Consider the following 21,535-nt stretch of genomic DNA (forward strand, 5'->3'; position numbering starts at 1 on the left):
GAAATCTTGATTAGGTCTACTTTTCAACACCCAAAATAGCAAAGAAAAAAAGACATAGCACCATGGGTAGAACATGTAAGAAAACCCAATCAACACCCATCACACTATCTCCTAAAATTCCCTACAGTGTCTTCACATAATTGGCACAGGCATTGATGAGGACAGCAAACATAAAACGTGATGAACCACAAGACACTGCTGTACGCCTCGAGGAATCAAGGATTGACAACACAAAGAGAGACAGCATGGTTCGGAGAGCAATTACCTGGAAGTAGAATATCAAGTATAACATAGACATACTTGGAAGACCACAGGGGAAGGACTGCTTATCAAGTATAACACTGATACTTGCCTGTGTAAAGTTCATTCACCGTGAGCCATACAAATCATATGAGAACGAACCACGGTGAAGTTTCCTGCGACAAGAGACTCTTTTGGTCCTTTGATAGTAACAAAGTAGACTAAAAGGTTATGAACTACATTTCAACTGGGATCCAAGGCTTGGAAATTTCTAAGGGAAACCTTCCTGGTGTCTCCTAAATGGGAGTTCGTTGGATTCTAAGGAAGATTCAAACACATTGATATTTGTTTTCATTTCAAGAAGAATGTTATTTATCTTTAATAAATAAAAAAGTTTTATTTGTAAATTAAAAAATATTTGTTGATCTCTTGCACAAACTTCACGCTATTCTCATGTCTCTCTTATGATGATGATGCGATCGCAGTTGGTTATTCCCTTCAATAAATGAGGCACGACCCACCTATCCCCTTCCAAGATGGAAGCCTGTTACCTACCACCTACGCCCACATATTATATCAGATATACTATTGCAGCCTGCGCCAGGTAGAGTTGAGCATGGCACCATCCCACCATAAGCTTAAGGTGTTGGAGCAGTGGCGGGTTTCATCTCATCCGAGCTCGGCCACCCTGCCGTGCTCCCTTCCCTCGACCTTCTTCGACCTCGTCTTCTATTGCTTCCACCCGGTGCAACGCCTCCTCTTCTACGAGTCGACCAACCTCGAGACCGAGCTCCCTAAACTGAAGCACTCCTTAGCTCTCGCCCTCAGTTACTACTACCCTCTCGCCGGGAGCCTTACACGAGACTCCGAGGTGCAAAATCCCGAGCTCCTTTGCTCTCAATCTGACTTCGTTCCCCTCACGGTAGCCGTCAGTCGAGACGACTTCTACGAGCTCTCAGGAGACCATGCGCGGGACATGGCGAGGTTCCATCCTCTGGTGCCACCGCTGACCGCCTCCAGCGGAAGGCAGCCCGTGTTTGCAGTCCAAGTCACCATGTTCGCTGACGCCGGCGTCGCCATCGGGACCACCGTTCACCACGCCGTCGCCGATGGCTCTAGCTACACCAACTTCATGAAACTGTGGTCGTCGATACATCGGCTTGGGGAGCTTCCGGCGATTTCGACAGGGCTGCTCCCGTTTCTCGACCGTAGCGTCGTCCACGACCCAGCAGGGCTGCAAAGCATCTTCGTAAAGGATCTGCAATCGCTCAGAGGAGATCCAAGTCTCAATGCCTGGGACCTCACCGGCGTCCCTGATGTGAAGCTGGCCACTTTCGCTTTCAGCCGAGACACCCTCGATAAGCTGAGACGCCGGGCGACGTGCAAGAGGAAGGCGTCGGCCCAGGCGTCGCCGTACGCGTTGGCCTGCGGCCTCGTGTGGGCCGGCCTGGTCCGAGCGCGAGGCGACACGAACAGGAAGAAGGAGCATTTCGGCTTCGTGACCGGCTGCCGGGCACGGACGAATCCGCCCATTCCATCTAATTACTTTGGGAATTGCCTAGGTATCTGCCGCGTCGAGGCCGAGAGGAGCGAACTCGTCGGCGAAGACGGAGCGGCGGCCGCCGCGGACGCGATCTGGAAGGCGATCAAGAGCCTCGAGGAGGGCGCGTTCAGCGGGGCGGAGAACTGGATCAGGGATGTCCACGACTACGCGGCAAAGAAAGCCCTGACGGTAGCCGGGTCGCCGAAGCTGGGGATATACGACGTCGACTTCGGGTGGGGACGGCCGCGCAAGGTGGAGCTGGTGTCGATTGAGAGGACGGGGGCACTATCGCTGACGGAGAGCAGAGGGGAGAAGGGCGGCATCGAGGTGGGACTGGCACTGCCGAAGCACGAGATGGATGGCTTTCTCTCTTACTTCGTCAGTAGCTTGTTGAATCTTTAATCATGCAAGCGGCATGCCTGAGAAGGTCATCTACGGTGGCTTCAAGGGCCGGCGACACTGCAACTACCGTCCGTCGTTCGTATTGCAGGATTAAGGCAGCAAGCCATGTATTGTCTCAGACGAACAAGTGAATTTTTTTTTCCTTTTGGGGAAGGACAAGGTAAGAGTCCATAATAACATCAATGCGGCTCCCGCGACGGTAAGTCCGTAGCTTTCAAAAAATAGCATCTTCTTTTCTATAGGGTAAAGGATTTCTTCTGATGGATCTTGAAAGTGACTAAATTCAGTAGTTATTTAATTGGTCACGGATTTGGACTTACTGTCGAATTATAAATTGATCATGATTGAGTCCTAAAAAAACTTTTTAGAATCATTATGCGTGGTCCATGAACTGCAACTGCAACGATACGAATCTAAATTACTCTTATAATTTATTAACCATAATATACGTTTACTTCTTAGTTATTTCAATTTCATTAAATTATCATTTTTTGTGCTCAAGTATGTATTCTTGATCGTTTTTGCACGGCCCAACTACTTTCTAAGTATTTGGCTCAAATTCCAACCATTTCTATTGAGAAAATGCTAACCGGATTAATTGATCATTCCAAAAATATCGGATTATGTAATTACTGATAGGTCGGCCTGATATAACAGGACACGCAATTATGGTTCTCTGTGTCTAAGTCAGTGAAAGACTTCACCGGGAATTCAATCAACTTAAATAACAAGATCCTCTTTAAGCTGCGACCTTAATTGAGCTTAACTGACCAGCTTAATAAGAGCAAGTCTACAAAGACGTGACTGCTCGAGTCGTAATAGACCCGACACCAGTTAGATTGTACCTAATCAAGGACAACACAAAGTATCGAGTGTGTTGGTGCAAGTTAGACAAGCAGCATGGCTGTGTGCCTCCATTTTGTTAAAGTAGTACCACATGAATCAATTATAAGTAGGACACAACCCATACAATAATTTCAATAAACTATGCATGAAATGTAACTAAAACCTAACCATAGTATGAAAAGGTCCCCTAAAAAAAACTACTGGTTGCACTAACTAAATAAAAGAAAATCTAATCTTGCACCGACGATTTTTCTTATAATGACTGAAAAAGAAGAACAAAATTATGTATACTCAAACAGTTTTAGAAGTATCGTTTCTACGCCATTCATAGTGATTTAACTATAAATTGATTGTTTGCGGTTTCAATTGATAACAAGATGATAGGTAGAAAGAACTTAAAGAATCATCTACCAGAGAATGTTTTCTACAGAAATTGCATCATATCGTAACAGGCTAATAAGCAACTATTTGGAATAATTAATAATGAAAGATAGTAGAAAGCATCGAGCAGGAAATAATCAAATCATATAACCATTAGACAGTGGAAATCACCGTACCTGATTGGGAGTCAGGAACGGAGTCTAGGTAACTCGAAGTTACCAATTGCATCAGAACTTGCATATCTGAAGATTAGGTATACTGCTTTTGTCTTGAACGATGGTCCAAGTTACACCTGCGCATTTAAGGGTTTATTACTAGATTGCAGGCATTCTTGGTGGATAGGTAAGAGTTTTTTTTTTTCTTTTAATTTGCTTTATATGAGACTTACCGAAAAGAGTGATTCTTTACCTCAAAAATTACCGAAGTTGAACACTCTAGCATTCAAAACAATCTTCATAATGATTCAACTCAGAGTCCTTTTACCTCTTCAAGATAAAAGAGGAGACAAACATTAGTCCCAACCTGGCAGTGGTAGATAAGAGTTGAAATTGAAATAACAATTCTGTCTCCGTAATCACCCTAGCATTCAAAACAATCAGTTCGATGTAATGTCGGATTTTGGCCATCGACATCATTGACGAGAAGGTTGAAAAGTAATTAGTAGTCGGCAACTATTTTTTCATACTAATCCTTCAGGTTAGAAAAAGTAAAATTAAGGTAATTTTACATGAGACAATTAAAACAGGATAAAACAGTGGAACCATGGTCACAGCACACACCACTAGGGCAATTTACAAGTCTACAAGTTTTACATTTGCGGGTTTCTCTGTCCTCTCTCGTTCGTACAGAGGATCTCTTCTACCACAATCTACCATATGTTTTTCAGATAAAAAGTTCTATTTGCTTTGAAAATAAGTAGTCTTTCCTAAAGACTGAACTACATTTTCAGTCAATGTAATTGATAGTTCAAATTTACAACAACAAAATATATAATAAAATCATAAGTCCTAACTATTTAAGATTGACTATATGATTCTTTTGCCTCTATTGAGATTTATAGAAAGTCGTATGTTTAATTAAGTTCAGAATACTTAAATTTTTATTTATAATTTTTATTAAAATATTTTTATTTTTATTTTGTCTCTCATCATACCACTAATATTAATTAATTTATCTCTTTTGACTATTATATTAGAAGGTCTCTTTATCACATGTCTATACCATCTTAAACAATTTTCCCTCGTCTTATCTTTTATCGAAATGATATCTAGTTATTCACAAATAAAAATATTTATTTTCTATCTTTCATAGTAACTTCACATGTTCATTTCAACATTTTCATCACGACAACATAAACTTTTTGTATATGTTTTTTCTTAATTACCCAATACTTAAATCCGTAAAATATTATTGATCTCACAATTATCTTATAAAATTTTCATCTAATCTCAAAGGTATTCAATGATTATATATGACTCTTGATACCTCTTATCATTTTAATCATACTATTTTTACTTTATGAAAAATATCCTCATCGATCTTTTCATCTTATTGAATAATTTCTCCAAGATACCTAAAATATTTACCTAGAGAGACTTATTTTTCATCCAAGTTAATTATATTCTCTTACCTATTTCTAGAACCACTAAAATTATATTTTATATATTCAGTATTGGTCCTACTTAATCTAAAACTTTTAGTTTCCAAGACTTGTCTCTATAACTCAAGTTTATAACTAATTTCACTTAGGCTCTCATCAACTAAGACAATATCATTAGCAAATAACATACACCAGAAAGATATATCATGTAAGTGATAGTCCAAATCCATAATTTCCCCTAAATAACCAACAAATAATTAAATACTAATCATATATGGAATCAGATATTTTGTCCTTCAAATACATCCCAAAGTAAAACATAGAGTTAAGAGAAACATGAATCACCAAACATAAATTTTCTATTATAAGTTTGTTAAGCTTCTTAAAAAACTTCATATACAAGAAACCTCGGGCTAAATAATTATGACAAGCATGTTACTCTTTTGCTAGCTGACATAGTTAGCTGCCATTGAGGTGAAAACAAGAGTAGGTAATCCATGATATTGACTCCTTTGACTTCATCTCTAAGGCTCTTCCCAAAGGCCCCATTTTCATTCGTTATAATTTAGTGGATCTCGTATGTAAAAGGTTACGTAACATGATGGTTTGTCAGAAGATTGTTCAAACTCAAGTATGCCGTGAGCTATAACAGCATCATCTAAAAGATTGGAAGAAATATTGACTGTGACAATAACATTTGGTATAGCATAAGTTTGCTTAGTCATACTACTATCAACCTTGATTCCAGTGCAAATTCATATTTGAACCGCCACAAAATTAGAAAAGAAGGTAACTCCTCTAGAATTTGCAAATCAAAGCATTAAATTCATCTGAGCTCAATTCTCATCATTTTCTTGAATATAAACTTATCACTTATGCACTAAAAGCTATTCACAGAGAAATCAAGCAAGATAGGTTGTCCGTTTATTTGATAAGAACGATTCACCACATCATTTCACCAACACTAACAAAGTAATTTCCTGAAATTTCTCTAGTATATTTATTGAGGATTTTAAGGACTAAGCACAAAATTAAATAAACATTTTTCAATGTTCCTAGAGAATTCACAGTTAGAAATCCATACTTAACTCCTAACAACTGCGTTTGCACTGGCAACATCCCACAATTTTTCGTATATCAAATAACATGGCATGCTAGTAAGATCTATCTGAGCATAGGGAGAAAAAAAATATCTAAGACTAGCAGCAAAACTCAGGCACGAGTGAACAGGAAATGCCACAGAAATTAATGACTCTTTATTCCTTTGTATCTATATCTAAGTGCACTTGCTCTTAAATGATTTGCCATTCTAGCTGGACTAGGTGATAAATCATGCACACACGACACAAACGGGGGATCGAACTTACCAATCCGTGGAGATCAACCAAGATGCTCTACTATACAGCTATCCGAACGGTAAATGCTATGTCGATAATCATCCATTTGGGAGAACAAAGTAGAACCCTTCTATAATTCCTTGACTGTCTACAGAAAATAAGCCCTATACACTATAATAAATATAATAGAAAATCCAGTATATTACCCTTTCTAACATTGCAACACAAAATGCCGCTCCCTCCTTCCGTGTTACAAATCGATCGGGAGATTACTCGACTATAATTTTTCTGAATCAGAGACAAATATACATAATCAAACTGCAAGAACAAATCATAGTGCTGTAAAAACGATCGAGTAGCTTTTTCGACGAAGGATGCATAAGACTTTCAAGAACTAAACAAATGAAAAGGGAAAAGAAAGGAGAGGATGAACCCTACCAAGCCAAATCTCCAAAGAACAATCCAAAAGACGATCGTGTCGGGTGGAGGACTCTACACGGCACAAAATCCTCCGATCGGGGAACCCTAACGCAAATCTGAAGCCATGGGAGAAAGCAAGAGGAGGAAGAATGGGAACTTTCGGGCTTTGCTCCCAAATACTTTGGCGGTGCGCGAGGCTTTCGAATCCGGAAGCTACATAACAGAGCCGGGACATGTGTTTTGCACGTGACATGGTGCTACCACGTCAACCCTTCTTTAAAATAAAAAGAAAGAAAAAAATTGATTTAAACCCTTTCACTTTGAAGTAAAAGAAAAGAAGCGAAAAGAATGAAGGAAGGCCTATCTAAAGGCTCAACGTATAATAGCTCAAAAACAATGACTAGTACGAAGAAAAATATAATATAATATCAGACCCAAAAAAAAAAAGAATCGAGACATACGAAACTGTGTAAAAAAGTAATTCAATTTTTATGATATAATATATGATCGATATATTTGAAATCAAGATTAAATCATGCTATGCCAAACCTAGAACAAGTGGGGTAACAAACGAGCGAGTTGGATTTCCACTTGTATGATGTGGTTGATTCTGTAAGGCTGAGTCAGCATCTTAGTTGGCAAAATGCTAAGGAAGACAGTTTGTGTTAGGGACCAGAGCTGTGTATGGAAGGCGTAGGAAGATAACAAGTGTCCAGCCCAACAAATGAAGAACCGGATTCTGTCAAGTGGCGAGAATTCAGCAGTAGGATTCCTACATAGAACGTAGCTACTTGTGAACTCGAAGAACAATGCTTGACTTTACATAGCCTTCTCGAAAGAGTGTTGGAAACTTCTCATCCAAATCAGTCTTCGAGTTGAATGCAAACGGGTGGGTACTGTCGGATTGTGAAATGGGCCCACCTATGTCGGATTGTAATGGCCCATCAACTTCTGCGCCCCGCGCGGCGGTCATCTGCTTCGACCATACAAATTAAGGATCGTGATTTTGCCACGTAGGATGAGAAATAGCCTGGGGACCAAACTTTTGGTATCATCTGCTGGTCGGCCCCACGCGGCTGCCAGGGAAGACCGCGGAGTCAAAAACAGACGAGTGAGAAAATTACGTCAAGACGAGTCAACGATAAAAAAAATACAAGTCTTGGGACACCAAAACACTGTTTCCGTCGTATGAGCGGCAATCGTGGAGAATAAATTAAAATGAAAAGCAAAAAGAATAAAAATATGATTCATGTGAATTGCTACTAGTGATCAAAAAGCATGTCAAATAATAATGATTTTATGCTTTCAAGAGTCCCTTTTGCATTCCACTCGAGCGACACGTCTCATCCAAATCACATTGTTTGCATATTTTCTTTCGGCGAGAGGAAAGAGGAAGCGATTGACGTAAGATATCACAACCATTTCAATGTATCACCATAAAAAAATAACTGTAAGACGTATGTCCAGAACTTGGTGTTGACTACATGGCATGGGGGTAAGGCAGGTGGGAATGGATGCGGAGGGGCGGTCCCCACTCCATGGACCCACCTGCTCGGGTTGGCAGAGTTGACTTGACCGTGTGAAGCACTGCTTATTAAGAGACAGACACACACACACACCTCTCGCCCCTCCCGCTGTTCTCAGAGACTACCTCGCCTTCTCTTCTAGACCTCCCTGCTCGGCTTCTCCTTCCTGTGACCAACAAGATCTGGTCTCCCTCTTCTCCTCCTTCCTCTTCTTATAGAGCAGGTACGACAACGTCATCTACATCTGCGTTGTAGCAGTAAGTAGCTGTGTAGCCTTAACGATTGCTTTGTTCTACTTGCAGTTGCACAAGCAAGGGGAAGTGTGCTGCAACAATGGCCAGAGGTCAGCTCCAAGTGCTCGGGGCACTCGACCTTGCCAAGACGCAGTGGTATCACTTCACGGCCATCGTCATTGCTGGCATGGGCTTCTTCACCGACGCCTACGATCTCTTCTGCATCTCCCTCGTCACGAAGCTCCTTGGCCGCATCTATTACTTCGACCCCAACTCGACATCGCCCGGGACGCTCCCGCCCAACGTGTCCGCTGCCGTCACCGGCGTGGCTTTCTGTGGTACCCTCTCTGGCCAGCTCTTCTTCGGGTGGCTCGGCGACAAGCTCGGCCGCAAGAAGGTGTATGGCATGACGCTCATGCTCATGGTCATCTGCTCCATCGCGTCCGGTCTCTCCTTCGGTCACACTGCCAAGGGTGTCGTGGCCACCCTCTGCTTCTTCCGCTTCTGGCTCGGCTTTGGCATCGGCGGCGATTACCCGCTCTCCGCCACCATCATGTCGGAGTACGCCAACAAGAAGACCCGTGGCGCCTTCATCGCAGCCGTCTTCGCTATGCAGGGCTTCGGCATCCTCACAGGCGGCATCGTCGCCATCATCATCTCCGCCGCCTTCAAGGGACGCTTCGACTCGCCGGCCTACAAGGACGACCGCGCCGGCTCCACCGTCCCGGAGGCCGACTACATCTGGCGCATAATTCTCATGCTGGGCGCCCTCCCGGCTGCCTTGACCTACTACTGGCGGATGAAGATGCCGGAGACCGCGCGGTACACTGCTCTTGTTGCCAAGAACGCGAAACAGGCGGCCTCCGACATGTCGAAGGTACTCCAGGTGGATATCGCCGAGGAGCAAGAGAAGGTCGAGCAGATGACCATGAAGGAGGCCAACAACTTCGGCCTCTTCTCCAGAGAGTTCGCCCGCCGCCACGGCATCCACCTCGTCGGCACCACCACCACGTGGTTCCTCCTCGACATCGCCTTCTACAGCCAGAACCTGTTCCAGAAGGACATCTTCAGCTCCATCGGGTGGTTACCGAAGGCAAACACCATGAACGCTATCGAAGAGGTGTTCCGGATCGCTCGGGCGCAGACCCTCATCGCCCTCTGCGGCACCGTGCCAGGATACTGGTTCACCGTGGCCTTAATCGACACCATGGGCCGGTTCGCCATCCAGTTCATGGGTTTCTTCTTCATGACCGTCTTCATGCTCGGCCTTGCCATCCCCTACCACCACTGGACGACCAAGGGCAACCACATCGGCTTCGTCATCATGTACGGCTTAACCTTCTTCTTCGCCAACTTCGGGCCCAACAGCACCACTTTCATCGTCCCGGCGGAGATCTTCCCCGCACGGCTGCGGTCCACCTGCCACGGCATCTCGGCGGCCGCGGGCAAGGCCGGGGCCATCGTGGGCGCCTTCGGGTTCCTCTACGCGGCTCAGGACAAGGACCCCGAGAAGAGGGACAAGGGCTACCCAGCCGGCATCGGCGTCCGAAACGCGCTCTTCGTGCTTGCGGCGTCCAATCTTCTGGGCCTGATCTTTACCTTCTTAGTGCCTGAATCGAAGGGCAAGTCGCTCGAGGAAATCTCTGGCGAGAACGAAGACGAGGACCAGATAGACTCCGCTGCTGTTTACAACAGGACGGTCCCTGTTTAGGATTAGCTTCGGTCATACTCTATCCTCTTATCGGTTGGTAATGTAATATTAATGGATACCTAATTAGCCGAACAGTAGTCGCTACCTCTTCTCGGTGTAATAAGATATGAAACCATAGGTGGATGTATGAAGTGCACTTCGGAGTAATAGTAGCAGTTACCATTCTTGTCTGCAACCATGAGTGAGACATATCAGTGAGAAAACAATAGGTGGAAGACTGGTACGTAAGACTTTTCCTATCGTCCTCATTACCACCATACGACGCAGGCAACTTCGTTGTTAATGTCCATGACAATGTAGACAATTGGTAGTGAAGACATTGACTTCAAAACGTCGATGTTGGAGTGGGTCCATGCACGAAGAAATATGTCAGGCATACGTAACATGTTTACCAAATGGACCACTAGATCTTTTGGTCGTCCATTAGCCAACCACCACAAGCATAGCCAGTAGGATAATAACAGCAGAAAATTGATTGAGAAAAGAAATTTTGTGTGTTTGACGAACACCGCGGGTTCTGAAGTCAATCATTCTAGAAGTTATGTGGCTGCCAAGACTTTTCTAATGAACTGTGCTTCTGTGGACATTTGTGGTGTGCGAAGATTAGTCTTTGGCGTGGCACGAACGAAAAGAACGACCTCCCATCTTCGGTCTGCATAAGATGAGGTTGACGACGCAAAATTACGAAGGAAGGGAACTACTGGGTAGCTTCATGCACACTGTGTTTCAAGAACACTCGTCATTCAAACCATTCTTAAAGAATAAAGATTATTGTGTAGTTCTATTTTTTAAAATTTTAGATGGTTAATATTTTTTGGCCATTGAGCCCATACGTGGGTTTGGACCGATTGATTTGGGCATTCAGCCTAAATCCGATTTATTAAAAAAAAATTATAGACTACTCGAGAGTAGAAGAGAGAAAGATAAGTTATGAGAATTTTGTTAGACAATCAAGCGGTTAAATTTGATCAGTTTTAACCTAAATTTTATATAAATAATTCTTATAACAAACTCTATAATTCTAATAGTATCGATCTATAATTTATCCTATCATACTTTTTTACTATATATATTTATATATATCACTTGAAGATTAAAAATATAAATATTTAAAGATATCTTGAAGATTAAAAATAACTTGAAGATTATATATATATATATATATATATATATATATATATATATATATATATATATATATAAAGATATCACTGTTAGATCCAAATGAATATATTCTTGATACACGAATAAAATTTTATATTATTCATGATATTAAAAAGAATAAATTTCTTATGTTATATCTATTGATTCAATAACCATTCATAGTAGAGTTGGAAAATCTTCTTACTTATCAAGAATCCTTAGCTTATCAAGTGAGGGGAGATATCATTTTTTTTTTAAATGATAAAGATAAGAAGGACAATGCTAATAGTTATGCTAATAGTATAAATAAAAAAAGATTAAGTGTTATAAGGGGAGCAAATTAGGTCATTTTAAGAAAAATTATTATGTTAAGATTAAAGAAAAAAATATTGTAAATAAAAAGAATTGTTCCAATGCTATTGATAAAGATTGTGATAAGTATTTTATAGCTAAAATTCACCTATCTTTGTTAATACGAAAGAAATGATATAATTATCATGATAGATATTTCATAGAGAGGAAAACTATTATCATAATCTTTTTAGGATAAAGAGTGTATACCATATTCTACTAGGTACGAAGAAAAACCTTTTTTCTATTACAAATATAGTTGATATTAAAAACTATTTTTTTATCCTAATAAAATCAAATTCCTTTGCAACATAAAAGAATTAAAAATAAATATGGTATATAGTAGTAAAAGGGACAAAGATTTATATATTTTGTTAATTGGATGAGTACAGTGCATCAATATAGAGTTAGTCATATAAATTTTCTCAAATTAAAGATTATGATATAAAAAACTCTAATTAATGATCTTCCAAATCTTATTACTTTTAATAGTAATAAAGTTTATGAAAACTGTCAATATAGCAAGGCACACAAGTAACATTTTGATGGATCACTTTGAATGTGTAAATTTTCCTTTGAGCTTTTTCTTCCCTTGCCAACAACAAGAACTACACACTTGAAAAATCATATGTAGCTTCACTTCGAACTGATCCTCACATAAATCAAATGGGTCTTACTCAAACTTTATCAAATTAATAAACTAATTATTTTAAAATGAAATAATCAAAGCATCTTAAAGTTGGCTACAAATCTAATTAATCATGCCCCGCATAAAAAGAGTAAAGATAATGTTTACCAAATCTATCTTGATCATTTAAAAATTCTTCCAAGTAAGTTAGGATTTATCTCCATATTATATTTTAAAGACTAGTGTTAAGACTTAAAGTATATTTTTTCAAAGATTTTATATTATTATTGTTATTTTTTTAAAAAATAAATTAATTAGATAAATTTTAAAATAAAAATCTCTTAATTTAAAAATTTATTTTACACTAATAAATAAATGACATCAACATATATAATGTGATCCAAGTCTAAATGTTTAGGTTTGTAAGGTTAAGTCCAAAAGTAGTTTCAAATCATGTGTAAACATTTTTTTTAAGAAGTTTTAATATTTTTTTACTTTATATTGATTTCATGTTTTTTATTTGATTTCATCTTGGACTAATAATGCATTTTTATTAATTACACTTTATGCAATCTTTTACTTACTTCACGACTGGACATCTCCTCCAGAGGGAACTCCTTCGACTTGGGAACGAGGAGCGAGAACACCAGGCCCAGGAAGTTGGTCGTGACGAAGAGGAAGAGCGCGTTCCGGACCCCGATGCCGGCCAGATAGCCCTTATCCCTCTTTGCTGGGTCCCTGCTCTGCGCCGCGTAGAGGAACCCGAAGGCACCTATAATGGCCCCCGCCTTGCACGCGGCCACCGAGATGCCGTGGCATGTGGACCGCAGCCGCGCCGTGAAGATCTCCGCTGGAACGATGAAGGTGGTGCTGTTGGGCCCGAAGTTGGCGAAGAAGAAGGTGAAGTCGTACATGACGACGAAGCTGATGTGGTGGGTGGTCCAGTGGTCGTAGGGGATGGCGAGTTCGAGCATGAAGGCGGTCATCATGAAGAATCCCATGACCTGGATCCCAAACCGCCCGATGACGTCGATGAAGGCCACGGTGAACCATTAGCCCGGCACGGTGCCGCAGAGCGCGATGCGGGTCTGCGCCCGGGCAATCCAGAACACCTCCTCGATGGCGTTCGTGGTGGCGGCCTTCGGTATCCACCCGATGGCGCTGAAGATGTCCTTCTGGAACAGGTTCTGGGTGTAGAAGGCGATGTCGAGGAAGAACCAGGTGGTGGTGGTGGTGCCGAGGAGGTGGAGGCCGTGGCGACAGACGAACTTTCAAGTACTTGAAAGTTTTTCCCCCCTTTTTTTTGGGTCTTTATACAATAAGATTATTGTTTGACTTTTTGCTCCAAATTTGCTCGAATTAGCTGTTGTTTGACTTTCTGTAATAAAGTCGCTATTTCTTTTTGCTTTCTATCGTATTATTTATTGATAATAATTATGTTTGGTCTTACATATCTCCATTCTTAAAATATATCCCAAAATTATATTCGTGATAGATAGCTAACCAAAGCAAGTTAAGGGGCTTACACTTTCTTTACGTTTGGAATAGACATAATAATTATGTTTGGTCTTACATATCTCCACCCTTATTATTGTTTATTTTGTTTATATTATCCCCATTTTTAGGATACCGTTCTGCTGGCCATTATGTCTAGAAATTACTAAATAATTGAAATTTGAAGGATTCATTGTAGTGATTCGCATCTTTCATTTTGATGAAAGTTAATTGGTTTCTTATTATCGCTTTTTCTATATGGAATATTCGCTTCATGATGATTCATCATTCTTTTCTATCATTACTCTAATAGTTGCCTATCACACACAGAGAGAGAGAGAGAGAGAGAGAGAGAGAGAGGATCACAGCTCAATAAGCAGGACAGGAGCTATTAAGCCCAATACTTTCGGCTTCCGATTCATCATCCCATCTGCAAACGCAAGACTGAGACAGGGATGACTGCCGTGTTTGATTCGTAAGGAAGGTGGCTTCTCAGTAGATTTACTTCCTCCGACAAAGAACTCTCCTTTCCTCCATCTACTAACTTTCAATCAAATCATTCCATGCCATCGAGAGAATATAGAGGGAGGGATGGGACTCATTAACATCAAGCAGCACAACTTGCTGCACTGGTTTCGCTGGGATGAAGTCCATGAAAGTACTTCATCTTCCCGGCGAAAGATGCAGTGTGCATCAGCATCGTGGATCAAAGACCTTCGTCTCGGTGACATTACACACTCTCACCTGTGCTGCAACCTGATGAACCTATCGAGTTCTTTCAGACGGAGAGAACCCCTCGCCAGTATTAAATACACGACACTTTCCATCATAAATCTCTCTTAGCAAACAGATAACAAGAAAAGCTGAAATTGTTATGCGATTGCAGCACTAATTAAGAAGACATGAGCTGAAGGAGCATAAAAGGGGAGGCGAACTTACCGAGTGGGCAGTGACAGCAGCTGCTTCATCGATCATAGTCGCTTATTGCCAATGCAGCATCATCAAGATTCCCATTTGCAGCAGAGAGCTATAACTCAGTACATGTGAATCTTGATGGTGCTACACCGGCAAACATCGACTGTGTGAATCACATCCCACATCGCCGATCGAAGGAAAGAAGAAGAAACTGCAAGATAGATAGAAGCTACCCACGAGAGAGAAAGAGGATCATCTCTCAAGTTTGGATCAGATCGATCCCAAAGAAAGAACACAAAGCAGCGCAAGAGGAACAAGGAAGAGGAGGAGGAGGACGAGGAGCAGCAGCAGCAAGCAAGCAGATAAAAGCTCTCTCAAAGATCGTACGTAGTTCCCCACCACCATGAACATGACCTAAGCTGACGTGGGGCACTGAGCCATGATAATACGGTCGCGGGCCCAACCTCGACAACCAGTCAATGGTCTGGAGATGCCACCCAAAGCCCCCCTTTCACTGCCTTATGATCTCCCTCCTTCTCTCTTTTGCATTACGGGAATGGGAATCGACATCATGAAAACAAAAGGCTACATCAAATATATCAAGAAGAACGCCTTCTTCTGTTGTAAGATCACAAGAACTTCCATCTTAAGAAGAATACAACTCCCTAAAGAGCTAGAGAGATCTTACATTGTTAACGGAAGACTGGGACATGCATGCTTGCCTCGTATCCTAATACGATATCTCCATGGTTGCCCGTTTCCATCACGTTTGCGTTCATGGATCATGCATATCTAAGACCAAGATTTTTCTCTAATGATCTGCCTCCACCTGCACTTCCCACCCCCCACTTTATTTCACCTGGAAAAATACTTCTCGGTCAAATGGTCTAACAAGCCAAGCACGGACATTCTTGACTTGGCCATTCAATCGCTGAAAGCAATTACCATTGGCTTGTGGCAGAGTTGTTCTTCCCCCTACTGCTAAGGAGACGACTACAACAGATGAATCCACCGTCAGAAGAAATCCTTCGTTGTGTCTAAATTCAATGGTTTCGGCGATACTTTGACAGCGATGTAAAGTATTGGGAGTGTTGCGTTCCACATATCATGTGATTTCAGTACTGAAGACATTGACTATATACTTGGAATCACACCAAACTCGCTAGCAAATGAACATAAACAATCGGAACCATTTAATCCTTCAGATCCAATAGTTGCCCACAACGTAAAGTGATTGACAACTTGTGGAAATTTGAAACAAAGATCATCATGCAGAATCATATCACAAAAAATAATGACACCTATTAGCCTATCTTTTTAGCTCTAAGCAGTCTAAGCCAGTTAATATATTGACTAAATCTGCTCGAGATTCTCTCAATAGATCAACCGAGAGTGACCAATAGAATTAAAAGATTTATCAGTCCTTCGATGACTCCTTTCTCCGAGCTAATAATATGCGGTATACATGCACTCGACTGTCACATGCATGACACGAATAATCTAAAGATATATTATGCTCGAGAAAAGGCACTCAAAGCCAGCTTAAACTATGGAGACAAGATGCATTGTGCTCTTTGGAGTTTCTGCAAGCAGTGGAGGCATACTTAGAAGATCCGCTTGCAATCTCCGGCTTCTCCGCCGGGTCAAACTTGGCCGTGTTGACTCTCCTCGAGGGACAACGATATCTGAAGCAGGAACAACCGAGTCCAATCACAGGTTCTCTGAAATCTAATGTAGTGTAGGCCGGCCAAATTTGATGTACCCCAAGAGAAAGAATCCATGAATAGTATATTGGAGCTCTCGCACTGTCACACTTAACAAGGACTCCATAAAGGCGATTTGTACACGTCGTGGTAATCTCTCAGTCAAATTAGTCCTACATTAAATGTAATTAAGTCTCAATTAGTATATGCGTTATATTTCATCAAGTATATCTCACGTGGTCTCGAGTCTAGATGACGACAAATATGACATCGATACAGTAATTGACGCTGTCACGTAATTGGCCGTACCACCTCTTGAGTCCCAATCCAAATTTCATGTGATATGTTGAGATCATAATGCTCCCACTAATTTAGTTGATTCATATTTCTTTGTGTTAGGCCTTGTGATGGTATGTCATAATTCGAAAGTTTAATGCCTTTATGCAGAGAAAATAAAAGGAGTAAGAATACATGTGTGTAGGTATATAAGAATGAATGGGATATTGATGGGCCGGGCCGAACCAAGGCGGGTTTTCTTGCAATGTAGATGGGCCGGGTCGAGCCATAGTGACACGTAGACGCATACGTAGAGATACTCCTGTATACGGGGACAGGATATCACGCACCGATACGGTATATTGCGGTTTATTTCGTTTTGAACCCGAGAAAGCGGTGCGATTGCTTCGGTACCTGCGGCGTCGGTGCCCTAATCTAAGAGGGGAGATGGGAAAAAAGAGCGAGGATCCGGCATTCTTCCTCAGCCATCACCCGTCGCCGGACGCTGAAGGCCCCAACCACCGGCAGCGGTAAAGAATCCGACGTTATCGCCCGCCGCCGGCCACGCAGCGCCGGTATCCGCTCTTCCTCCCTGTTCTTCTTCCTTTTGAGATATCTTCTCCATCGATAGTATGCCTCCATCCATCCAGATGGAGGACAGATTTCGATGGAGGTTCCTGTTGCGTTTAGGCGGGCGTTTAGATAGCAGTCTTAATTATTTTCTCTCCATGCACGCATCATGTTTGTTTGATTGCTTTACTTTCGTTTCCTGTTCTATCTGCTAGCTGATTTGTGATTGGTATGTCTGATATCGCGTGCCTATTTTATTCAACCAGAGATTATTCGTTCATTTTTTAAAGAAAAAAAAGGTTTCTTTTTCCATACTGTTCTTTACGTAGTTTAGGACCAGACGCTACTAAAATACATAGTTTATAATCTGTTTATTATCAATTTATGTTAAGAATGGAGCACTTTGTAGTGGCTGTTGTCCTATCCTTGCCGAGTTGTTGCAAATTTCATAGGGCAATAATAGCGAATATTATTATTGGTGATACCCATCCCTTTTTTGTTACTTTGAATTGCTTTTTGGATGTGGTTAGTTTAAGTTTTTTTTGAACATTCTGGTTTATTGGATATCACTCGACTATTTTTGAGTTTATGTGCTGCACATTTGATTGAGCAGATGAATCATTTCAAGGACTTTATTCTCTTCCCTCATTTGTTTCAACTCTTGGGAGTCGAGGGGGGATCGTGAAAAATTGATTGTCGAATAAAGGTTATACTTTGACAAGTAACTACATGTATTACAGTGCTTTTACGAAGTTACTCACTTATTTTTGGCAATGCCTGCATGTAAATTTGCCATAGCTGGAGTTCCTGGACAATTCTTTTGGTTCTAGAGACTTGATTTACTGTATGAAGGCCCAATTGAATTAATTTTGATTGAGGAAGGCTTTGTTGATGATGCTTTTGAAACGTTATACATGCATCCCACCCATAGTGCCAAAGACCTGTTGGCTTCTGTTTGTTTATTTTGGTCCGTAGCTATGGTTTTATCTCTCTTGATCTTGGGCTCCCGTAGATGAGGTTAGTATTATTTAAAAGCTGAACATTATGATTAGATGCTAACTGGTATCAATAATGCTTAGTTGGCAACAACTAGATTAATGTTTCTTCTTTGAGATTTGTCATATATATCCAGATGCTTATTTCATTTTTTTTCTTGAGATTTAATTTTTTTGGGTGCACCTTATAGTTTATCAATGATTATTGTTTACCTTGATAAGCATGGTGATTCAATTTCCATACAGGCTCATTAAGCCAGTTTTTCTAAATCATGGATTGTCCAAATGGAGATGATCATGTAAGTGTTATTTTTTTTACTTGATCACTTTTTGATCAGCCTGTTCTGCCTTTGAAAAAGGAAAAAAAAATAATTATGGTGCAGGAAGGAGTCAGTGTTGTCGGCTTTGAAGTTCCGAGATCACCTGATTCAAGCTACAAGCAACCCCATACCAGGAAATGAAGATGAAGCTCGAGAACCTCCACTCGTCCCTCCTCATCTGCACCATACCTCGCTGAACTATTCACACAGTCAAGACGATCCAGGTAGTCTCATAGCGCCTCAAAATGTGATTCTCAATCACCTCTACATAGAGAATCAAGATGGCCCAAGTTCTGTTGTAGCGCTTGGAATCACCCACCGTTTCAGATCGAAATACGTCACAGTTGTGCTTTATAAGCCAGTTCAGAGAAGGTGAAGTTGACAATTGACCACTTGTATCTCATTTGTTGATTACTTTAATATTTAGGAAAGCTTTGACAAATTCACAAGCAAAAAAATCCCATTCCGCAATTGCTTTTCTCAAATTGATTTGATTCTCCTTTCAGCTCCTTGGGTTTGAGATGCAGCTCTGTATAATCTGTAGTTAGCATAGTCGGTTTGTTGCTGTAGTCGGAGCATTGTTTTTATTGAAATAAACTTATTTGTGTAATTATAATTTTAACATTGTCACAGTTGGTCCCAAAACCCGACGAAAAATATGGAGGATTGCATTAGGTCATTGATAATTAGTGTAAAACTATATCAGATCTCTTACGGCTTTGTTATTGTATTTTCACTAGCGGTACCAGGTTCTTTTTTGGATTTTATTTTCTTCCTTGTACAACTTTTAAAGTATTTTATTATATCATTCAAATCAAGTAAAGCTTTCCAAGCAACGTGAAAAGGTTTTGCTTGTCTCTCTTATTAGATTGGTTCAGGTTGAGGGTTTAGGGTGGAATCACCTGTTTCTCCATGTCAAAGGAATCCATCCATATATCTGGGCTCCTACACAGGCCCATATCACAACCACCACAGCCAATAGAATCATGTGGGCCCGCAGCCTGGTGTCCGGGACCCACGAGTACCAGCTACTGTCTCCAGGTGCAGAGGTACTGCCACCATCACTGACAAGGTGGTGGAAACGGAGGTCTCAAGTCATTTGATCCATGAGGGATCTCAGACCCACACGCAGAAGCTATAAAGAACCACCAGCATCTCTGTTCTCTTTCAGTCAGCTCCCTTCCTACTCCCCTGTAGGCCGATGAAAGCGAAGGACATGGCGACGTCGAAGAGCGAGGAGAAGAGCTTGCCATGCCCATCCTTCTGCCGCCGGTGTCGATCGCTGGTGAGGGAACAGAGGGCTCGCTTCTACATACTCCGGCGATGCATCGTGATGTTGGTTTGCTGGAGAGACAGCGGCGATCTTTGACACCACCGTGAGGAGGAGTATACATGTGTATACGCAGTAGTACTACGTATGTAGAAAAGCTTTAGTTCCAGGAAATGTAGTCCATGAGGCCATGCAACTTGTGCATAACCATGCAACATGATCAAGCGATTGATGGTGCAGATGTTGTTTACTGGTAGTGTTTCGTAGGTCGTTCCAAAGACGAGCTTCTTCTATCTTTGCTTCTTGATTCGGCCTGCAGCTTACTTTCTTGATCATCACTTCTTTTCCTGTGTATTCGTGCATCTCTGTATTCTAATTCTGCTATCTCTGACTCCAGAAACGATAGATCTTATCGAAAAGAGAAGATTTCTTGTAGTATCATTACTTGGTCCGAAGAACATCTGCGGTCGAGCCTCCCTTCACCGTGAAGGAAAAATGTAATTGATCTCTCGCCTTATAGTTTTGACAGCCCAATGATCATCCGAATGGGTGTAATGTGGAATTGCCGTACCATTCGAATGATCTCTCACTCGTTGCCTGCTGGTGAAGGTAATGGATCATCATCTACTCCCTGTCGTTCTTCAATCTATTTAAACATGGATGACAGTTCAAGTGAAGCTAAGGAAAGAGCTATTTGGTAGAACATCATGTACTCATCATGTGGATAATGAAACGCTTTCAGGTTCTTTGGTTGCAAGATGTTATCATGAATTCTTAGATCGTAACTCATGGAAGGATGCTCGGGAATCTCATTGTTGGTCACACAGTCTTATCGAAGGCTTTATTGTGAGTTGCTCGTTGTTTGTACGATTTAGTACAATAATAGCAACTGCAGTTATCAGGACAACTGGAATGGAATAAACAGTGAGCAATTATTTAGTCCTAATAGTAAAAATAGACCATTATTACCTGAACTGTGTTTCACTATTTTGATACATCTTGCATCTTGAATGATCAGAAAGTACAGGACAATTGATAGAGAAAATATTCATCTCAATCGGGATAAAAAGACTAAAGACTCCGTTAATAATCAGATCATACGGACATTAATCTAATATAAAATATTTTTTTAAAATATTATATTTATATCATAAAATATTTCTTTCGATTGTGTCAATTATAAAAGGTCTACTAGATCACGATAATCAAAGTCGATTTACTGAACTTGAGCATCATAAGAATCGTGTAATGTTGGAAATATCATGTCTCTCGCATACACCGGAAATATCATGTCTGAACCAAGTCGAATTGATCCAAACTGTCACCGATGACAATTAAGTAAGCTTGGAGAAATATATCTAATACAAAAGGGAAAACCTTGTGACCAAAATGATCGAAACACTATGAGGGGGCTGATGGGTTTTGGCTAATATAATTGAGTCAGCATCAAATAATTGACATGAGAACAGGAGAGTTGTTTGTGAGATATGGATGAGTGGTTAGTAGGCAGTTTAACTTGCAAATGTGTTATGCGAAGAGCACTGGTACCTGTTCTTTTCATAGTACAGGGCGGAAACATCAAGTGCCATTTGCAAATGACGGCTGAGTGGAGCAGAGATGGCACACGAATC

General features: G+C 41.1%; 4 protein-coding genes and 2 long non-coding RNA genes across 7 annotated transcripts; 4 read left to right on the plus strand and 2 right to left on the minus strand.

Moving 5' to 3' along the window:
• The first annotated feature begins 737 nt into the window (after positions 1-737).
• Positions 738-2,504, plus strand: LOC135635093 (phenolic glucoside malonyltransferase 2-like). The gene has a single exon (XM_065145943.1). The coding sequence runs from the start codon at positions 746-748 to the stop codon at positions 2,183-2,185; it is 1,440 nt and encodes a 479-aa protein (XP_065002015.1). The 5' UTR covers positions 738-745; the 3' UTR covers positions 2,186-2,504.
• Positions 2,505-3,080: 576 nt separating this feature from the next.
• LOC135635943 (uncharacterized) lies at positions 3,081-6,932 on the minus strand. 2 transcript variants are annotated; one of them, XR_010495766.1, is made up of 3 exons: positions 6,788-6,932; positions 3,821-3,897; positions 3,081-3,704 (listed from the first exon to the last, which is right to left on the minus strand). It is a non-coding gene; the product is annotated as an uncharacterized LOC135635943 (long non-coding RNA). The 2 variants fall into 2 exon arrangements; XR_010495767.1 differs by having other exon boundaries at positions 3,801-3,897.
• A 1,387-nt stretch (positions 6,933-8,319) lies between these two features.
• LOC135636627 (probable inorganic phosphate transporter 1-8) lies at positions 8,320-10,414 on the plus strand. The gene is made up of 2 exons (XM_065148498.1): positions 8,320-8,518; positions 8,598-10,414. Exon 2 carries the CDS (start codon positions 8,629-8,631, stop codon positions 10,237-10,239), a length of 1,611 nt encoding a protein of 536 aa, XP_065004570.1. The 5' UTR covers positions 8,320-8,518; positions 8,598-8,628; the 3' UTR covers positions 10,240-10,414.
• Positions 10,415-12,918: 2,504 nt separating this feature from the next.
• LOC103983399 (probable inorganic phosphate transporter 1-5) lies at positions 12,919-13,362 on the minus strand. The gene has a single exon (XM_009400615.2). It carries the CDS (start codon positions 13,360-13,362, stop codon positions 12,919-12,921), a length of 444 nt encoding a protein of 147 aa, XP_009398890.2.
• Positions 13,363-17,137: 3,775 nt separating this feature from the next.
• LOC135636629 (uncharacterized) lies at positions 17,138-18,895 on the plus strand. Its single transcript, XR_010495978.1, has 3 exons — positions 17,138-17,324; positions 18,561-18,613; positions 18,698-18,895. It is a non-coding gene; the product is annotated as an uncharacterized LOC135636629 (long non-coding RNA).
• Positions 18,896-19,005: 110 nt separating this feature from the next.
• On the plus strand, positions 19,006-20,460 carry LOC135636628 (small polypeptide DEVIL 11-like). Its single transcript, XM_065148499.1, has one exon. The coding sequence runs from the start codon at positions 19,836-19,838 to the stop codon at positions 20,001-20,003; it is 168 nt and encodes a 55-aa protein (XP_065004571.1). The 5' UTR covers positions 19,006-19,835; the 3' UTR covers positions 20,004-20,460.
• Positions 20,461-21,535: the final 1,075 nt, after the last annotated feature.

This window comes from Musa acuminata, chromosome BXJ3-4 (assembly GCF_036884655.1).
Source record: "Musa acuminata AAA Group cultivar baxijiao chromosome BXJ3-4, Cavendish_Baxijiao_AAA, whole genome shotgun sequence".
Taxonomy (NCBI): Eukaryota; Viridiplantae; Streptophyta; class Magnoliopsida; order Zingiberales; family Musaceae; genus Musa; species Musa acuminata.

Bases quoted from the DNA above. Each gene is read 5' to 3' on its own strand.
- LOC103983399 (XM_009400615.2), bottom strand. From the start codon at position 13,362: ATGGGATTCTTCATGATGACCGCCTTCATGCTCGAACTCGCCATCCCC.
- LOC135636628 (XM_065148499.1), top strand. From the start codon at position 19,836: ATGAAAGCGAAGGACATGGCGACGTCGAAGAGCGAGGAGAAGAGCTTG.
- LOC135636627 (XM_065148498.1), top strand. From the start codon at position 8,629: ATGGCCAGAGGTCAGCTCCAAGTGCTCGGGGCACTCGACCTTGCCAAG.
- LOC135635093 (XM_065145943.1), top strand. From the start codon at position 746: ATGAGGCACGACCCACCTATCCCCTTCCAAGATGGAAGCCTGTTACCT.